The 22,244-nt window shown below is 40.5% G+C and overlaps 1 protein-coding gene across 1 annotated transcript; it reads left to right on the forward strand.

The window, feature by feature from the left end:
* Window positions 1-1,273: 1,273 nt before the first annotated feature.
* Window positions 1,274-20,139, forward strand: Gm46240 (predicted gene, 46240). The gene is made up of 3 exons (XM_017314191.1): window positions 1,274-1,353; window positions 13,730-14,001; window positions 19,378-20,139. Exons 2-3 carry the CDS (start codon window positions 13,767-13,769, stop codon window positions 19,746-19,748), a joined length of 606 nt encoding a protein of 201 aa, XP_017169680.1. The 5' UTR covers window positions 1,274-1,353; window positions 13,730-13,766; the 3' UTR covers window positions 19,749-20,139.
* The last annotated feature ends 2,105 nt before the right edge of the window (window positions 20,140-22,244 follow it).

Genomic DNA, 22,244 nt, shown 5'->3' on the forward strand with positions numbered 1-22,244 from the left:
ACCAAGGGGCTCTTTATGGGTCAGAATGTGCAAATTTAGGTTTATTTAAAGCACATAGGGGAAAATGCTCATGTTTCAAAGAAATCTGGACTGGACACAAAAACACAAACACACACATAAACATGCACACAGGAATGCATGCATACACGCACACACACAAAGACGCATACACACACACATACCTACCCCTAGCCCCACAAATACATACATACACATATACAGATATATGCATATATTTCCATAGTAAACCAGTTTAATTCCTTGATTAATTCTCTGCCTAGTGTGCTCAAATCATATTCCAATTTTGAATGTTCATTTTCATTTCTCTAAAATTGTTTTCTTCAGTCATTTCCAAGTAAAATTTCCAGTGAAAATTAAGTCTCTAAATCAAGTTTTTAGGTTCTAATAACTAATTTACAGCTCTGGCACTTTGGAAAGTTTGTCATATGAGTACTAGTTCCATCAAGTTCGTGTGTTGGAATTAAAATGGTGACATGAAGTTTTCATAGAAAAGTTCCATTGTTTACTAATTTTTAGTAAATAGTATATTTTACTTACCATTTTGGTTCTATTTTGATTCATCATTACAATTGATTTTAATTATAAGTTGGACTAATAAAGTAGCTTATCTTTATTTCTTAGTTAATTTGGCATGCAATCCATATCTTCTGTGTGAAGATGCAGCAACTCTAAACACTAACCTGATTCATCTGAATGTTTTTCTGTCTCCAAAGAGACTTTCCTTAATCAGCTTAGATCTCGATCACAGCTGCTGTCACAGATGTGTCATAAACTTTGGCATGTCAATAAGTGTCAGTGCAAACTAAAGATGTTCCCTAGGAACAACAAGAATTTGTTTTTGAGCTCTGGAATTGACAAATCCAAGCTCAAGATGCTTGTGGATCCCTTGTCTGGTAAGGACCACTATGTGGCAGAAGATGTTTTCTCTTGCATTTCACACGGGGATAAGAGAGATTGCTTGTTGTCTTCTGGTTTGTAAACACTAACCCCATCATGAGAGCACTAGCTAGTACTGTCACATTGGTGTTGTATGTAACACATACATTTTGGGGGGAATACAAGCCTTCCTTGTATCACCCAGTCTCCTGCTGTGTGAACACAAAGCTAATGACTGGCTGGGAATGTTGAGCCCTGCTCCTACTTATCAGTTTGTAGATTTAAACATAAAAATGCTAAAAGAAGTAAAAAAAAAAAAAAAAAAAAAAAAAAAACAATTAGACTTCCTTGTTTCTCTAGGTTCCTCTCTCCAGGCCCTCTTTCTTCCTGTTCTGGACGGTTCCAGCTCTTTCATACTTCCTGGGTTTCAGGTTCTCTCTTCTCCAGTTCCCCAAGGTAAGTACAGTATTTTCCCCTCTAATGACTTACCATGATCTCCTACTAAAAGTCATACACCAGTATGCTCAATGCCAGATGATAAAGCTTGAAGAAAAATGTTAACCCTCTGGGCCTTCATCATCTCCCCTGGAGGAGACAACTAGAACCACAAACATGTGTGACTAGGTTCATGAGATGAAGGATGATTGTAGGACCTAAGACTATGCTAGATCAAGAAAGTTGGAAAATATTCCTCAGATTTGCTGAACACCCTTTTGTTTAAAGAGTTCTCAAAACATTTCACCCTGAAAGCCCTGAAAGCCATTCCCTACTTATTTTTAAAGTGTTAGAAGTTTGGAGTTCTGGTCTGAATTTCTGCAAGTCTTTGTAATTGTAAAAGAAACAAGCTTCTTTTGTGACTAAGTAACTCAGGGCATAGTTAGAGTTGGACGACCACTACCATAATGTAATTTGAGGTCATTTCCGAAATGTCTAAAAGAGATCCCCAGCCCTGGTCCACAATTTACGGGCTGTTTTTCTTTTCATTGCTGACTCATTCAGGGCCCTAAAAATATATTTTAAATATTTGTATATTCTATATACAAGTCCTTTGTCTAATATGCTTAGTAAGTATTTTATCTGTTATGCAACAGCTGTTTTGATATTCTGGCTACTGTTCTTTTTAAACTTGAAGAAATACAAATTACCAACTATTTCTTTGTATGTTTCTCACATCTAAGACACCATCACCCAATCTAAAGGTACAGGCATTTACTCTTGTTTTCTTTTAGCCTGGTTATTGATTATATATGTGGTGAAAGATAAATCTAATTTTGTTATTTTCCTTCTTTCTTATTTATTTATTTACTTATTTTTGTGGTGTGAGAATCAAACTCAAGGTCTTATGCATGCTGGTCATTTGTTGACATGCTGTCCTTTGCCCATTGAATTCTCACCACCGTTGTTCCAGATCAATTGTTGAGAAGCATAACGGCATAAGGATTTGTACAGAAGTGTCAGTTCAATTTTGTGTGTGCATGTGGATTCACTTGTAAGTACAAATGCATGTGAGGTCCATAGGATGGCACTGGGCTCTCCCTTACTTTCTCCTGGACTAATTTCCTTGACAGAATTCTCTCTCTCAACCTGTAGCTCACTAACTCGGCTGTGTTGGTTAGTTGGAAAGCCGCAGAGATCATCCTACGTCCATTGTGGATATTAAATATATCTGCTGCTGTTCATGCATTTTTGTACATGGGTTCTGGGAATCAAACCTTATACTCACTTAACAAGAACTCTACATACTGAGCCATCTCTTCCATTAAATTGTTTTGAATTCAACGTATACTCTTATGCCAGGACCATTATCTTGATTCTAAAAGATTTGTAGTAATTCTTGAAAATGAGAAGTGTGAGTCCTCTAATTTTGTTCTTTTTTAAATTGTTTCAGAGGCTGTGAGTTTTCCTGTGCAGGTGATTGACAGACATGTTTCGATTGACTCGTAAGGGAGGGAAACTGGCTTTCTTTGTTCTTTACTAGAAAGACTCTAGCTAGGTAATAATTTTACAACATCTTCACCCTAGCCTAGATACAATTCACATTCTATTCATCCTCCACATCGGCCTCTTCTTTGTCTTCCTCCACTTCCTTGAAATAATATTTTTATTAATTCCTTGAGAAATTCATACATACATGCAACATATTTTGATCATATTAATTCCACAATCTTTACCTCATGTCCACGCACATTTACCCCAGTTCTTACGTTATCTTCTCCTTTCCACTTCTTCTTTCTCCTCCTCATGTTCCTCCTCCTTCTCCTCTTCTATTATCCATCGGGTCTGATTCATGCTACCCATATACTCATGAGGTCATCCATTGGAGTATGGTCTTCCTACCAGAAGACAGAGACAAACCCTTAAAGAAAACTAATTATCCCTCAGAAACTGTCAACTGTCACAGCTCAATGTGGGGGTACATGAACCTTTCCCTCCTTTAATTCTGGAGTGCTGACAGGCATTTTCCAGGTAACTATAGATGCTGTGAGTTAATGAAAGCAGTGGTCCTGTTGTTTCCAAAAGACACCATTTTTCCCCCTATGTCCTTCCTAATACCTGGCTTTTACAGTTTTCTACTCTTTTTGTTGTGATAGTCCCTGAGCTTTGGGGTCACTTTGAAATAGATGTGCCATTTGTGGCTGAGCACTCCACACACATTTATTCTCTGCACTTTGATCATTTATAAGTGTCTGTAGTACTTTTCTATATTATCTATATTCTGTATTATCATCCTCTACTGCAAAAGAAACTTTTTCAATGAGGACTGACAGCTACATTAATCTATGGATACAGAGAGATGTGAATTTTGAGGGTATTTTGATGCTATCTATTTAGTGTACAGTAGTAATAGGTTTATCACTGGATCCTATGAGCTTACCAAGGATAAATTCTTGGTTAGACTTATACCAAGTATGTGATACCTCCTGTGGAGTAGGTATTAAATCTACTCAGATAGTAGTTGGTTGACCCTATAACACTGAAGACAGTATTAAACTCCTGGTTATGTTTCACCAGGCAGGTTATTACAGCACCTATGAAATGTAACCTGTAGGCAGGTGCTGATCAGTACCATTTCTCCAAGTAAGCAAGTGTATGGTATTTTTAGCACTAGGGGTTTACTGTCAACTTCTGCTGGGGAACAAAAAGCAATCACAATGGACTATATTGTTTTGGGTCTTCAGGTCACTTCTGACCAATAACAGTCCATTTGAAATGGACTTTTTATTTGGCAACCTATAGCTACTGAGAGGGGAATTATCTGTTGTACAGATTAACTGCAAGTAAACTCTTATATATGAATATACATGTGAATATGTGCTCATATGAAGCTTATACAATAGTTGATAGGGGCCCTCTTATGTGTTGATTTCAGTATTGTGACACTGATATCAAAATTGTTAAGTTATACAATTTTGCTGTTTCCACCCCCAAATTCATTGTGGCGACCTCAAGAAACTAATAAAATGGCACCATGATATAACTTCTAAGGTGTGTGCATGTGTTTGGTGTATCCCAAGATCTGCAGTCATCTCTGCCATTCCCTAAATCTCCTTTGACCATCACACATGATTCTCCAGTTTCAAGGATCCACAACTTTCTCAGTTCTGTTGGAGCCCCTAGCACTGTTTCATGCTAGCACATGGCAGATTATTCTAGGTTTCAAAACACTATCTCAGATCTCATAACATAACAAAATCATCATTTTCAGGTGATTATGAAATCTGTGAAAAAGGAATTTGTCAGAGTAAAGGCCGATGGTGTGGCCTGTCCCACAGGCCTAGGGCCTTGCTGAGTAGACAAAATGGCCACAAGGTGGAACTGTCATGTGTCCTTTTTCAGCCATATGACTGATGCTTGGACTTTAATGACTTAAACCTGGCATTTTCCAGAGATGGTGGAGGAATGTCCATATTTAATATCTCTTAAACTTCTTATCATTGTAATATCTATGAAGGAATACTCCAAGAGAAAGTATCAGGAGAGTGAAAAATTGAAAACCCATGGCCTTATGTGGCTATAAATTACTATTACTATTACTATTGCTTCAAGGGAGTTGGGGATAGTGTATTCTGAGCAAACTATGAATGCCCATCGCCTATGGACACAGATTAAGATTACCCCCCAAATAACATGTTCCATTGTCAAAGTGATCACATTGAGTTTTTATAGTTACAGAACAAAAGAATGCTATAATCCAATACATATATCAAATGCATTGGTGGAGACTAGAGGTGGTTTACAGTAGAAGAGTAGGATCTATTCTCTGTATTTTAGAAATGAAAACATTCTTAGGTGCAGGGTAGGTGAAGACAGTAGTCTGCTAAATTTAACAATGCATTCCGAAGACTGTATGTAATAGTCACCACTATGTTAGGTCAGATAAAGAGGTTGGCAGTAAATGGTTATTAAGGGGACTAAAGATAGCCCGAAGTAATTTTGGTTCTTAATCTGTTACATTCCACTTCTCCACAGAGTTCTAGGCAGCAAATCAAATATTAAAGCAAGGTGGCTTTTAAAATAGAAATACATTTCACAATTTCTGTCATAATCAATTGTACAAAGTAATCAAAAGCCTACCGAGATTTAAGGAGTGGCTCACATGCGTGTGTCCTTTTAGGCACATTCAGGGACTTACTGTGGAAGAGCATGTGTAGGTGGAAGATACTGTGTGTCTAGCTGTGGCAAGTAAAGTCATCCACAGCCACTAGAAGGCAGGACCTTTTGTCTGAACATTGTCTGGTACATAATCATGTATAGGAAAGTTAAACTGACATCTTTATATTCTGAGTACAAAGCAATTAATAAATGTCAGAATTAAGAGAATAAAGTGTTGAAGGAAAGATTAAATGTGAAAAGTGGGATAGGACAGAGGCTTAATCTTGCTAGGTTTCCAACAAGAGCTGAACAGCAAGGAGAAGGCAGCTTGGTGTGGCCTTCACCTCTCTGTCCTTTTGCTTTCCTTCTCAGCCATGACTTAAACATTCACCTCTTGGCCATGAACTTTAATTTCTCTGTTCTTTTTTTATGCTTCATCTGGGCAACATTCTGGCCCTGATCACCTCAGTCACCCACCTTTCTACTGTACTCTGAAACATTGACCACTTTCAGGCAACACTAACATAGGATTCCAGAGTGTTGCTGCAAGGTCATGGTGAGTGCTTCTATTACTCAGTTTGAACAGTGGTGTAGGTCAGCTGGCTTGGGTTCTGAGGTCCTACATTGAAAGGCCAGTAGCTACCTGCTTGTGGATCAGAATGGAGATCTGGTCCAGTACTATGCTTACCTACTCCCCTCCATGATGACAATGGATTAGCCTTCTGAAACTGTAAGGCCCCCAGTGAAATGCTTTTTTTCTCCCTCAGTGTTTGTTTGGTCTCTTCACATCAATAGAACAGTACAACATCATCCCATACCATTCCATCTCACCCTTCCAGCTGATTCTCTCTCTTGTAATTAACACCCCTTCTACTTTGTTATTCCATCACTGCCACCACTCTATTCTTTTTTTTTAAAGATTATTTTATTTATTTACATTCCAAATGTTGCCCCCCGCCCTGTCTGTTCCCTGGTCCCAGAGTTCTTCACCCCCTCCCTACGTTCCTTTGCTTCTGAGAGGGTACTCCACCCCTCCCATCCACCTTCCCTCATCCCTCCCACCTTACCCCCAACACACCCCCATTTCCTGGAGCATCAAGTCTCTACAGGATTAGGTGCATCCTCTTCTACTGAGGTCAGGCAGTCCTCTGCTACATAGATGCCTAGGGCCACGGAGCAGCCCACCAGCTCACATATGCTCTGCATCACTCTATTCTTACATCCCTTAAGGATTTCTTCCTCCTTGTCCTCTTCCTTTCTAGAGTCATCAGTACAACAAGAATTTAAGTTTACACATGCACACAACACACACTCAGACAGACAGACACACACGAGGCAAAGAGAGAGACCGACACGTAGAGAGAGACACACACACAGAAGGGGAACACACACACACACACACACACACACACACACACACACAGAGAGAGAGAGAGAGAGAGAGAGAGAGAGATTTAAATCTAGTTTCTAAATATAAGAGAAAAGCACCCTGAGTTTGTTATATTTTTGCTTAATATAGTGATTTTCAGTTACATCCAGTTTTCTGCAAATGTCATGACCTTATTTTTCTTTGTGGATGCATAAAATGCACTGTATACTTGTATCACATTTTAATTATGCATTCATCTATATATAATCCAGGCTGTCCCAATTGTTGACTACTGTGAATATTGTAGCAATAAGTATGGATGTGTAAATATCTCTGTGATATGTTGACATAGAGTCCTTTTGGAGATACACTGTGGATATTATGGTAATTATGCTTTTAATTTTGTTGAGGAATCTCTATATATCTTCCATACCAGCTGTAATCTCTTTGTCAGGACTCTGTTAAAATGTTTATACCCGACCCACCCAGGAAAATATCTTTTTTTACTAACTCAAAGGAAAGTCATTTAGATAAATCTGTAAGATTTCAGCTCATTTGGAATATGGTATAAAGTGATCATGTAGGATTCTCATAAGACAGGCCTGTACTCAGCACATATGCACACCACAGAAGGCTACTAGGAACAATTTACAATTCTCCTTACCACATACCGAAACACCAGATTTACAGGTACCTTGTAGATGGAAAACATGCAGACATCACACATTATTTTCATAATGGGTATTTATTTTTAATTAGGTTTAGATACAAAATGAATATACTAATAAAGTAAATACAAGCTGAGTTGCCTCTTATATTTTGTGCTTAGTAATTTGTAATTTTAATTTTTAGAATATAGATGTCTCCCCTGTAACAATCATTATAAAATTGGTTTCTTACTGTTGGATTTTTTTCTTGAATTATATTTTTACTTACTCATTTGTTTTTATTTTACCTCCACACTTCAGTGGTAATGCTCCAGTATCTCCACTGAAAACAAGTTCAATGAATTTATGTTTTGAATCCATGTTCATCTGAAAATATGTGTGCTTTTACAGTTTTAAATACCATGAACGGATGTCGAATTCTAAGTTGAAAGTGAGTTTTCCTTGAAAGTTTGACAATGTCATAGTCTCTCTTTAAGGCTCATGTAAATGATGTCATCAGTAATTAGAGGTAAAGTTGGTAAGGCTGAATGACAAGGAAACCATGGAAGCAAGAGGAAAGTTCATACAAGACAGGTCGCCTAAAGTATGTGCTATGAGAACAGGCGGAAGGGCACCTCTGGTTAGAAAAATTGAATACTGCCGAGAAATCTAACATGCCTCACAACCAGTCCTTATCTTCAGCACCAGGTTGGCCATTCTGACTGGACAATTGAGAGTCATCAGAGTGGAAGAGGGTAAGAATTCGTAAAAGGGTAGGCTTGAAAAACTTTTGAGTCATTTGTCTGAGAATATGCAAGGGAAAAGATGACATATCCCCTTGTTTTAAAAGGTTACTAGAATCACTAGATTTGTTAAATGCTAATTTTAAAAAATCTAGTAAGGAAAAGAGACAACTGAATCATAAATGAGCAAACTAAAACAACTCATTAAGGTATTGTGTGTGCAGTGCAGAGAGAGGGACTAGTGAATAGGAGGAATAGGACATTAATTCTATAGTTTCATTAACAAAAACAACAGGATAGATATGGATGAACAGGCTGCAGCTTCTGTTGGGAGAAAAAGAAAGAGCTTATTGACCAGGTATCTTGTAGAATGTAAAATTTGAATCTTTTTGGAGAGATATGGTTAGATGTCTAAATGGCACTGAGAGACCCACTGAAATTAGTAAGCTTAAGTTTTCAATTATCTCAATTATTCTGGTTATACAACTTCCCCCTAAAATCTTCCCCCTAGAATCTTTCAAGGTTCTGACCTGGTTATCTTCATCCGAATTTCGTGAAAGCTATTCTCTGTACCCCAGATGAGGTTGGATGATTCAGATTTCTTCCTATGAGGCCTGCCATTTGACTTTCTACTATGTCCTTGATTTTTTCTTTGTCTTCAAAGCATGAAAGAGCATCTTGCCATGACATGGACAGCTCTGGATGGTCAGGCTTCTTTGACCCAGCCCATGTCACTTCTCTCTGTTTACATTAGTCCAAATGTCAACAACAACAAGCTACATGTGGGTTAACTACCATCCTGACAGTGCAAGGTACTTTCTTTACAGTTAGCAACCAGTGGCCTTGGTTGGAGAGCCTGAGAAGCAGCACATCTTAATGACATAGACAATGTTTAAACCTACATCATCAATTACAGACACCACACTTATTCTATTATCATTATTATTATTGTTGTTGTTTTGTTGTTGTTGTTGTTGTTACATTTATTTTTTCACTACATTGATTCTTTTTTATAGGTCCTCAGGGCTAGAGAACTGAACTTTAGTGTTTCAGGGCTTCTGTGAAATGCAATTATGAACACAATGCAGTAGTTGTGACTGACCAAGTTTGAACGTACTGGCAGTTCTGTTAGAAGCATGAAAAAGAATTTGCAAGTTTGTTCTGGATACGCCAACATTTACATAGCAGTCTAACAAAGGCTGGGGAAGAAAACCAAACTGAACGGAAACCTAGAGGGTCTGACATCGATGAGTTCCAATGTGTCATGTTGTTTCATAGGTAGAGTTAAACATTCTCAATTTGTGTGTCTGTGTGTTTGTGTGAGTGTGTGTGTAAGAGAGAGAGAGACAGAGAGAGGGGGAGAGATAGGCAGAGAGATACACAGAGAGAGAGAGAGATACAGAGACACAGAGGCACAGGGACAGAATCAGATGGGCCAAATGCAACCCCCAGTCACATCAAATAGCAATTTGGAATCATCTATTATCCTTGGAAATAAAAATGTCCTTGATGATGTTTGCAAGATTCCTTCTGGTGGAGTCAGAGGACAAAAACCAGATCACAGCAGGGTGAGCTTCAGAGTGCTTATTAAGCAAGCAGAGCTAACAAATATGTTGGGAATCTTGCAGAAGCTTGACAGTAAAGAGGTGAATGGAGAGGAGAGACTGTGGGTCACAGAGAAGGACATACTCCTTAAGTCTGGAAAGGTATATCCATCCATATGCACTTAAGTATGCATATACTTGTTAGGAGTGATCTTTGAGACAGAGAAACGGGGAGGTTTATAGGAAGACAAAGAAAGGGGAAGAAGGCAAGAAAAGGAACAGAAAGAGGAACAAATGAGACAAGGTCTCTAAAGGGAAATTCAGTGGATGGAGGAGAAAGAGAGAGAGGAAGAGAGAGAGAGAGAGAGAGAGAGAGACAGAGACAGAGACAGAGAGACAGGCAGAGAGACAGAGACAGACAGAGACAAAGACACAGATACACACACACAGAGACAGATAGACTCATACACACACACACTGAAAAATAACAAAAATAAATTATAAAAGATAATAAATAAATCCTCCAGAAGGATGCAAGTAAGTACAACACACTATAAGAATACAGAGACCAAGAAGGAACTCTTTTGTGCTCTCCCATTTTTGTGTGTATATGTACATGTGCACATGTGTGCATAGAGGTCAGAGGTCAACATTAGGTGTCTTCCTCAATTATGGTCCACCTTACTTAATCATTATTTATTTTTCCATTTGGTTATTTATTTATTTATTTATTTTATTTATTTATTTTTGAGACAGGGTTTCTCTGTATAGCCCTGGCTGTCCTGGAACTCACTTTGTAGACCAGGCTGGCCTCAAATTCAAAAATCTGCCTGCCTCTGCTTCTCAAGTGCTGAGATTAAAGGTGTGTGCCACTACCACCCAACTGGTTATTTAGTTTTGAGGCAGGGTTTCTGTGGTATCTAGTGCTCACTGATTCTATTAGACTAGGTGTACATTAAGCCCCGGGGGATCCTATTTCCACTTCCCCAAGTACTTTAGCAACTGAGTCATCTCACCACTGTTGGACCAGAAAATTCCATTCACCAGGAGTGGTGAAGATATCACAACCAGCACAGCTTGAGTCCTGAAACCATGATTTAGCGTTGGTGAAGGAATGAAGAATGGATAGCCACACCGAGACATATACAGAAAGACTGAGGTCCCTTGGAGTGTATGCATTTGGTCTGAATGGGACTTACTACTGCTATGAACTCAGAACCTCGGTATATTTTGAGTGCAGCAAAGGGGTATGAGTTGGGGCTTAGTCTTGGTAGGAAGTTTCTGTAGGTAAGCTGTTTCAGACTGTAAATATGCTGGAGGAGGAGGGGGCTGTAGTTGCTAGTTTATGTATCTACTGATCTATAAACACTTGAACTTGAACACCCAGGGAAAGTTTTGGTGTGCCTTTAAGCCTAGCCCATATGGGGAATGGTTTGACTAAATCTCTATGGATCCAATGCTTCAAGTCCTTGCCCATGGGCAAGTGTACATAATTGCTCAGGGTGGCTCTGCTCCTTACAGTGAGGGCAGAGGCATTAAGTCAGGGATTTACAGAGCAGGCTCTGAAGGAGCAGGGGACAGGAAATATTGAGGAACCCAAGGGAATGGTTCACCAGTTAGTGTCAGCTGGGCTCAGAGACCTCAAATCTGAATAATTCTGTCTGTAGGGTTTTATGACAGCCGCTGTCAACATCAAGACTTCTGTCTGTATGGTATAGACATTTACATGAGACATTGTTCTTTTTAATTCTGGGGATATACAGCTATATCATCTCCTAGGATACCACCATTTTCAAATCTATAATAAATGCTACTTTTGATTTCTCCAAGGATGCAGCTCAGAGGATTTATCATGGGTGCCTCTTATGAAATAATCATGAAATATGCTATCTAAGAAATCTTGCAAATTGCACCAGCTAAACAGATGGCACAGCTCTGCAATATAAGCAGCAATGCCCTCACCAGCTGTTAGGTTTGTTTGCAAAATTTAAATCACTATACAATGGATGCTGGCGGTGATGACAAATGGGTATCAAAATCCTACAAGTTCTATGTAATGAGATATGCCACATTTAGGAGAGATTGGAGTAAAAAGTGGCTCATTATTATATTTTGTGTGCTGTAGAGACTCGTGGAAAATATAATAACACATTTATGTGGAGTATGCTTCAAAGAATGGAAAAATAAACCTATCTATAACCTCGAGGGAGCATCTGGCCATATAAATGGCTCTACTCTTCCTCAAACTTTGCTTTCTACATTAGCATCTGTGAAATTTTACTACCCTTAAGGATTGACTGTTTCCTCTTCTTCTTTCTGTTACCGCGAGTGTGTTGGTGCATGAGTGCACGCATGCGTGTGTGCATGCATGTGTATGTGTGTGGTGTGGATGTGCATGTATTTGCATGTAAGTGGATGCACATGTCCTTGAGCACACATCCATGTGCACACCCAGGACTAATGTTGGGAGTTATCCCCTATCAACACTGTGCTTAATCATTGAGGCAGATTCATTCAATCAAAGCCAAAGCTCGCCATTATGGCTACTTTTAGCCATACTTCTCATACTTCCTAGAGTCTTTGATAAACACATTCACTAAATGACAAGATGAATAAGAGAAAAGAAAGAAAAGGCACAGTGAAGTTTTGAGTGTTTAAGGTATAATTCTCAGTCATAATTTTTTAATTTTTTTATTTATTATTTTCTTTATATACATTTCAAATGCTATCCCAAAAGTTTCCTATATCCTCCCCCTTCCCTGCTCCCCTACCCACCCACTCCCACTTCTTGGCCCTGGTGTTCCCCTGGACTGGGGCATATAGCTTCAAGTTCTTTGAGAACACTTTTGCTTGTTTCACTGGAGTGCAGGGCACGGGGCATACCCTCCATCCATACTTGTTCACAGATTGTCTAATTTTACTCTAGAGACATGGTTCTCAATCTTCTTAATGCTGTGACACTTTAATCCAGTTCCTTATATTGTGATGACCCCCCACCATAAAATTATTTCCTTGTTATTTCATAACTGTAATTTTGCTACTGTTATGACTTATAATGTAAATCTGTGATATGCAGGATATCTGATATGTGATCCCCCAAAGGGGTCATGACCCACAGGTTGAAAAGCACTGCTCTAGAGGGTGGAAAGCTAAGGACTATATGATCTAACTACAAGTACAAATTCACTCAGAACCTGCTGTGTCTCTCCTCCCTACAGACCATACCCCAGTCTTTAAATAAGAGTTTCCTACAAATTGTTTTATGGAGTGATTACCAGGGACTGATGTGTCATCATACAGTGTCCCCTCTGAGCTGAGAGTAGTGACTTATCTTCTTGTCTGTCATGATTATTCGAGTGTACTGTGTCACTCTGGCAGTCTCGTGCTGCCCTTGGTGACAAGTGACACCCTGTTATATATATTTAGCCTGTCTTAAAACAAGTTGCACTCAAATAATGGGCCCTTTACATAAAAGCATAGAACATAGCCAATTTTTGAAGTTATTAATTTACAAAATGGTTAATTTTACCAACAGATAGCAATACACATAAATTGTAAATAATCACAGAAGTCCGTATTTGTAGAAACAGAGAAGTCCAATGTCTAACTGAATAATGCAGGTTGACTTACTTTTATTCGTTTGTTATGAAACTCGAAAATGAAAGCTGTAATGGAGCTAAGAACCATTTATTGTTTAGGATGGTTTATTCTATTAGAAGACATCATTTACAGCCAAAATATCTTTTTTTTTTAAAGCAACTAAACAAATCTGTGCTGATTAGTTTAAAACATTTTAAATGGATCCCACAAACCAATCTATCTCTGACTATTTTGGCAAAAATAAGATCAAATCCTGATTAGAAACAAAGCAAAGCTCTTTGTTTTGAGAGACTCATTGTTGGACTCTGACTATATGACTTTTATATCCTCCCACAGAGGGACAATATTGTCATCAGGAGATGAATGCATCATTATGTTACCTGGAGACTCACCATTGGCTGTCGCATCCACTCCGATCAGCAGGAAAGATGCAACATCACGTTGTCCTTCTTCAAGCAGGTTTATTCAGGAACATTTCACATTGCAATGCAGGAATCGGAATCCCCCAAGCAACCCCGGGGCCCACCTTAAATACCCTACTGACTCCTCCCAATCACCCCAGTCACGTAATGGCAGTCAATTGTTTCACAGCAGTGATGACACCTCAGGTGAGCTGACGAGGCATGGCGTCTGCACAGTGCAGGCAGCTGGGATGTGGCTAGGTCTGAGGTAATGAGGGAGTCAGGTGCAGGTCATAAGACCTGGCAGCCATCCGGGGCGCCATCTTGGGGCGGCGGCTGCACCTGCTCCTCACATCTCCCCCTTATCTATTATTTTGGCAGAGAGAATGCCTGTATTAGGTTGCCCCTGCGATAATGCTCCTTACCCATCATCAGGAGGACAGACAGCAGTGGTCTGCTCCCTGTCTTAGGTTGGTAACACCTCCAGGGAGTCTTACCCGTCATTGACTACTTCTCTAGCATGCCAAGCCACACTTGAAAAGATTGTCCCAGCTCTAGGGCTGCAAAAGTCTGAATCAACAGTGCCTGTGTATGGGTATGCCTTTTTTGCATATGGCAAATGCACCACAGGGCCATTACTCCTGTGGCAACGCAGATGATTGCAAGCCCTCCTATGCCAGCCCATTCCTTGAGGTGTGATATTCCTGTGACTATGGCAGCAGTAATCTCAAAATCTCTTTTAGGTCTAAACAGTATCATCACAGATGGAGCTTGCACTGGCCAGGGTACAAATCTAGGCTTACGGGTTACCGCAGCCAAGGAAAATACAGAAGCATTCCAATACATACTATAAAAGCAAATATCACTACTATGATTCTCGAAGCCAAAACACTCACAGAATTTTCAAACAAATCAGACCCATTCCAATAACAACTAGCATTTCCTCAGGCCCCTCCCATCAGTATACTTAGAGGTGACAAATCAGTATAGCTTCCATTTACCCCATAAAACAACCATACATTAAAGGGATTATTAGCCCCTCGCTGTGCTGGGCTTTGATATGTCCAATTATAACCTGCAAATGTTTAATTATGCGTGGTACTGATGTATGGAGAAAAGGTAAAATACTTTTTCACTGCCCAAGCGGCCATCCGGGATTGACATCCAGTCCACAGAGGCAAAGAGTCTCATACGCCTCTGCAAAACAGGGCTCAGTGTGGTTGGGGTAGAATGCTAGCATTGCCCTTGGGTATGCTCGCAGGTCAAGTTTCTCTGATCCAAGTAGCATTAGCTTGGGTTGAACTATTAAAAAGTCTATCCAACCATGTAGCAGTCTGATTATACAATTGCATACACGCACTACCTTGAGAAATATTTACAATAAGCCGAAAGCATAATACCCCTCACAGAGCAAGCTGGAGAGGTTCAGTCACCGGTGCCACTCCTTCATCATCAGGAAAAAAGGGTAGCTGTAAAGATGTATTGGCAGTAAAGAAACGAGGAAACACTTGAGCGGAATGGGTCAAGGGTAGCGGCTTTGGAAAAACAGACATGATGCCCCACCGTAGCTCCTCACTCCTGTACCCCATCACCATCCTCAGTATTCCCAGGAGAATCAGCATCACACCTCTGGTCATCCTTCAGCACTCGAGTCAGTTGTTCAGGTACCCACAATGGCTGGCGGTGGTCTTGGGAGAACACACAAACAGACCCTCTCGCCCACACCAACACTGGATCTGGCCCATGCCATTGGCCACCAACATGTCCTTCCACATAACAGTTCCTTCTGAAATGTATCAGGATTACTAAATATCTCTGCAGTAGTACAATCAAATTTATCTTTATTTAAAAAATTAAGAGTAAATAAGGCTATAGAAAGGTGTTCCTGGGGAATTGCCCCTAGAGCAACTCCCCCTTTTTGTTTTATTAAGGATTCTTTTAAGGTACGATGAGCACGTTCAATTATTCCCTGCCCCTGATGGTTATAGGGAATACCATGTACAAGATGAACGCCCATAATCTTACAAAAGCTAACAAAAGTATTGGAAGTATAAGCAGGGTCATTATCAGTTTTTAATTCTTTGGGTTGACCCCAAGCGCCCCATGCTTCCAAGCAATGAGCTATGACATGACAGGCCTTTTCCCCAGTATGCAAAGAAGCAAAAATGACTCCAGAGGCAGTATCAATTGAAACATGAACAAACGGTAATTTCCCAAATTTGGCAAAATGAGTAACATCCATCTGCCAAACGTGTAGGGGTACTAACCCACGTGGGTTAACTCCAAAGGAGGGTTGAGGTAATAAAGGAGCGCAGGCCCGACAGGCCTTGACAATCTCCCTGGCCTCAGCTGGGGTGATCCCAAAGCAAGAGGCTAATATTTTAGAATTTACATGAAATTTAGAATGAAAATCACAAGCAAGGTCGACGGCAGGACATGCCAGAAATACAGCAGCTTGTGCTGCCTTATCCACTATGTCATTACCCTCAGCCAATGGACCTGGTAACCCAGTATGAGCTCGGATATGTTGAACAAGAAGGGGGAGTGTGAGGAGCCGCCCTTGCAATCGCCATTACAAGATGGTGCTGACATCCGGTGTTCTAACTGGTAAACAAGTAGTCTGCACATGTGCTGGGGTATTTTTCCATTCCTGTGCCCTGCCTGTCCCGTGGCGTCATCTGGGCTGATGGTGAGCAACCAGTCAGGGTGAAACACGTCTCCAATCGCTCTTGTGGTCTATTTAAGGACCGAGTTTCCTGTGTTCTAGATCTCTTCCCCAGAAGCTGATCATCTTTCTCTCGAGATGCATTAAAGCTTTGCTGCAGAAGGATCCGAGTGTGTCCTGTGTGTGTGTCCTCGCTGGCGAGACTCCTTATCACACAGGGACATCGCCATCTTGTAATGGCGATTGCAAGGGCGGCTCCTCACAGGGGAGGATCAATGCAATAGCAAATTTTGTAATTTACTTAATAAATCTTCAAAGCTGGACCTAAGATTCACCCTACCAACCACCTCCCAGATAGCAAGAGCATTAACCACATATTGACTATCTGATATTAAATTAAAGGATTCAGAATACAATTCAAAAACTTTAATCACAATCTATAATTCTATAACTTGCGGTAAGGCAGGGGGGAACTGTAAAACTATAGGTGCAGAGCCTTGAACTAAATAGGCTCCGCATCCTGACTTTGATCCATCTGTAAAAATTAGAGGAGTCCCTTTCAATGGTACTCGAGAGGTAATCACAGGAAAAATTACCGGGTGAGCTTTATACAACTATAAAATAGGATCTTTGGGAAAATGATTATCTATCTTGCCTAAAAAACTGCATCTTAAAACTGCCCAGTCATCTACAGTGGCAGACAATACTTCAACTTGTCTACTATCATATGGTACAATAATTTTATCAGGAGTGGTGCCAAGATACTGCATGCATTGCTGTAAACCCAGCAAAGCCAATTGGGCAACCGAGGCAGGATATTAGGATAACATTTTGGCGGGGGATTTTTTAGGATGGATCCATAATAAAGGAGCCCCTTGCCAATGGCTCCAGTAGGTTGATTTTCTGATGGCAAAATACATAATGATATAGGAAGATCAACCTCTCTCCTCTTTAAAGCAGCAATTTGAATAGCCTTCTCTACTAACTTTAAGGCTTCCCTTCCTTTTTTTGTAAGAACTCTCTCTGAATCCAGGGCTGTCGCTCCTGGCAAGGTGTCATAAAGAGGTTGCAATTGCTTATTTATTAGACCCAGATAAGGCCTAACCCATTGAATATCTCCTAGCAACTTTTGAAAATCATTTAAAGTCCTTAGATGATCAGTTCTGATTTGAATCTTCTGTGGAGTTATATATCTTTCTGTTATTTTGCTTCCTAAATAATGGATGACCTTGCCCTTCTGCACCTTTTCAGGGGCTACTGTAAGCCTTCTCTTTTGTAGCTGTTGTATGGTCTTACTATATGCCAAATCCAGCATTTCTTCCGTCGGTGCTGCCAGAAGGACATCATCCATATAATGATAACATTTTATTCTGGGGAATTCCTGTCTAACCTCACATAAGGCTGCATCTACATATAGCTGACACATAGTGGGACTATTGGCCATGCCCTGGGACAAAATAACCCACTCAAACCTCTTATCTGGTTCTTCATGATTTATAGAAGGCAAAGTGAATGCAAATCTTACTGCATCTTGTAGATTCAAGAAGATGGAAAAGAAGCAATCTTTAATATCTAAAACTATCACTGGCTATGCTTTTGGAAGCACCGATGGTAAGGGCAAACCTGTTTGAATAGGTCCCATAATGACCATTTGTTTATTAATCTCTCTAAGATCATGTAACAACCTCCATTTCCCTGATCTTTTCTTAATGACAAATATGGGGTTATTCCAAAGAGAAGTAGAGGGGCGAATATGGCCCATCTGTAACTGTTCTTGAACTAATTCTTTAGCAGCCTGTAATTTCTCTGAGGGGAAAGGCCACTGAGGAACCCATACTGGATCCTCAGTCTTCCAAGTAATGGGGATGGCCTCCTCAGTGGCCCCTAGGAAAAACCCAGTCCAGCACGGCCTTTCTTTGAACTCACAGGAATAGGTGATTTCCTGTCCTGCAATCAAGGCCTTAATCCTTTTCCAGGTTGATATCCATAATTCTGCATAATTTGTTGAGCTTGTTGGCTATAAGGCAACTCATTTGCCAATTTATATCCCATTTCTTGCACCAGGTCTCGTCCCCAGAGGGAGATCAGGACAGGGAGCACATAAGGCTGAAAACAACCGGAACGGCCCTCCTGGTCCTTCCAAGTGAGTCGGCATGAGCTCACTTCGGGCATTTGGGCATAGCCCAGGCCTCTCAGGGTTTGTTCTAACGGCTGACGTGGCCAAGCTGATGGCCAGTCCTTTTCACTAATTATGCTTTGGTCAGCACCAGTATCAAGCAATCCTGAAATAGCTTTTCCATCTACATGCAATACAAGTAGAGGTCTCTCATCAAGGTCCATGGAGTAGTAAATTGAAGTGACTCCCGTAGAACCAAACCTCTATTCCCTCTTTCTTTATCATTAGCTGGAAAATTGGAATGACAACTTGGCAATAAGAGGAGCTGTGCAATACGATCGCCAGGGGAAATGGCAACAATTCCCCGTGGTGTGGAAACCATAATTTTGACCTGTCCAGTATAATCTGAATCTATCACTACAGGGTGTACAACCAGCCCTTGAAGGGTCACGGAGCTATGGCCCAGGAGGAATCCTACAGTATTAGGTGGCAGTGGCCCTTTAAAATCAGATTCGACCAACTGCACCCCCTCGATGAAGAACCCCTTGCTCCTCGGCAAACTTCAGATCCTTCCCTAATTTTTCCCAACTAGGCCCTGTAAGATGCCCTGACACAGGGAACCATGGAGCCACCTGATCAACAACCTTTAGAAAGTTTTCTAACGTCTCCTTTTTCAGCCTGATTCCTTTCACTTTCAACAAATCCTTTAATGCCTGGTGAACGGACTGCCCTGATGTTGTGTTACCCATAACTGTTTTATCTTAATCGTCCCTAACTGGAAATCTTATTTTTTCTAACCGAGAACTTGAATCGGCCAACTTACCTGGGAGCTTCCCAGCCAGCTACCCTGACCTCTTGAAGTTCTGGACCCGCAGCGCTCTCACAAAGCAGAAGTCTTGTACGGGTTCCACCACTTGTCACATCCACCCCAACCAGCAGGAAAGATGCAACACCATGTTGTCCTTCTTCAAGCAGGTTTATTCAGGAACACTTCACATTGCAATGCAGGAACGGGAATCCCCCGAACAACCCCAGGGCACCTTAAATACCCTACTGACTCCTCCCAATCACCCCAGTCACGTAATAGCAGTCAATTGGTTCACAGCAAGTGACGACACCTCAGGCAAGCTGATGAGGCATGGCATCTGCGCAGTGCAGGTGGCTGGGATGTGACTAAGTCTGAGGTAATGAGGGAGTCAGGTGCAGGTCATAAGACCTGGCAGCTGTCCTAGGCGCCATCTTGGGGCGGCGGCCGCACCTGCTCCTCACAATTGGCCTCTGAGAGATGTGATAGAATCACTCAAATTAAAGCCAGAGACAACTTGCTCCTCTGTGCGCCTGGCTTTTGAACATTACATTCCCCTTTCTATTTTATCCATTCTAATATCTATCAAAGTTGGGATCCTTTTGGTTTTTTGATACCCAGAGGATGGCAACATCCCCATCAGACCATTCCTCACAACCAATTTGGACAGAGTGAAGAGTCATGATTGCTTTAGTCACAAAGCATGTGGGACGACGAATCACATATCTTCTCTGCTCCCCCTTACACGTGTTAGGAGAAACGATGGTCTTCGGCTTCTAACAGAGCCTTTAGCTGCTTTTACAAGTTATGTCCTTCAAGAATTAAATGATGGATTATGGGAGAAATAAAAGCCTGTTTTTGCATGCTCTCTAGTGCTGATCTGTACACTTCATCCTCAAAGATATGTTAAACATAGAAAGGTATTGTTATCATCCAGAGAGCAAATTCTAGTGTAAGTTAGTTGCAAATAAAGAGTTTTGCTTTTTGAAGTAAAGCTCTATCTCCAACAAGCTGGAATGATCTCTTCAGGTAAGTTAAAAGATCACTAATATTCATAAAACACTGCTAGTCTTTGAGAATCAACCATTCATTGCTCACTCTGGGATGTCTAGAGTACACAGCAGAGGCAAATACATAGCTATGGATCAAGCACTAGGAGTGCAGTATCCATAACACAGAAAATGCTAACATTCTAGAGAGCAAGTTAGAGAATGTATGTCTCCTGCCCAAAATCAATTCCTCACTATTAGGCTGTATAGTCTAGTTGTCTAATAAATGCACTGGAAAGTCATTAGACAACAAGCAGGTGAAGAAACCGCCAACTTCATTAACTCTCCAGTTACTATCAATCATGACCATGAGAAGATGTCATTTAGTATGCATTTGTTGGAGCAATTAGAGGAAGTTTGATAATTCTAGTTGTTGGAGAGAGGTGGATCAATAATACCTCCTACACTGGTGGCACGAGAATGAAATTATTTTTCTGCCTTGGAAAATAATTTAAAGTTTTCTTGTAAAAAATTAACACTTGTATACCTTAGGATATACAAACTTATTTTCTAGATATAAATTTACACGGCATACTTGCTTATCTGTGCTGAAAGTCATATATAACATGTTTATAGTAATATTGCTAATAATTTCGGAAAGACAAAAAAATCTCTACAGGGTGGGTGAAATCGATTTAGAGGATAAAAACATTTACTTTGTAAGCTTTCAGGACCTGATTTCCACCCCTCAAACCCATGTCAAAATCTATAAGCTCCTGTAATATCTATAACCCAAGCATTTCTACTGGAAGACTGACTGGAGGTAAAGTCAGAAGCTGGAAGGCAAGTTAACACTAGCAGATATAAAAGAGACCTTGCTTTGAGACAGATGGGAGGAAAGAATTGGCTCCTGATAAATTGTCCTCTAAGCTCCACATGTGTTGTGCAGTGGGTGTTATCTCTCCACTCAACACACCCACTCACTCCAACCGGCCCCATTACATGAATACATTTAAAAAAAAATCATTACAAATGGCAAATAACTAGGACTTGGGAGAAGGCTCAGTTGGCAAAATACTTGTTTCACAGGCACAAAGATTTGAGCTTAATCTCTCAAAATCCACATAAAATTGTTGGGTGTGGTTGCACATGCTTGTAACTCCAGCAACGGGGGGGGGGGGGGGGGGGTTATGGGGCTTACTTAGATCGCTTAACCTAGTAGGTGAGTTCCAGCCAAATCTTTTTCTCTCTCATTCTCTTTCTCTCCCTCCCTCCTTTCTTACCTCCCTTTCTCCCTGTCTTCCTCTCTCCCTCCCTCCTTCCCTCTCTCTTCCCCTCTCTCCCTCCCTCATTCCCTCCTTCTCTCTCCCTCTCTCTCTCACTTCCCTCTTTTGTTCTCTTCCTCTCCCCTTCTCTCTCCCACTCCCACCAAGCCAAGTAAAACAAAAACAAGGTAGTTTGGTACCCAAAGAATGGTGCCTGAGACTGATCTCTTGCTTCCACACCTGGGTGCATTTATCTGCACTCACATTCAAAGAGACACCTGCATTTGCACACATATAAACACACATACATATGTACATAATTCTAAATGCAAATATGTATCACAAGATGAGGGAACAAAAAAATCATTCATAAATGTAACATTATACAGGAATGAAAATGAATAAGCCATAACTCCATATAATATAAGTGAATCACAGCTATAATTGAGAATCAAGAAAAATCTCAGAAGTTAGATAGAACATAATAGCCCCCCTTAAAAAAATACAGAAACAGCTCAGCACAAAAATATTGCTTAAGTATATGCTATACATAATAACATAGTAGTATTAAAAAGTAAGATTCTTAGCTCAGTCTCCTATAAGAAAATGC

Source organism: Mus musculus, chromosome 10 (genome assembly GCF_000001635.26).
Source record: "Mus musculus strain C57BL/6J chromosome 10, GRCm38.p6 C57BL/6J".
Lineage (NCBI taxonomy): Eukaryota > Metazoa > Chordata > Mammalia > Rodentia > Muridae > Mus > Mus musculus.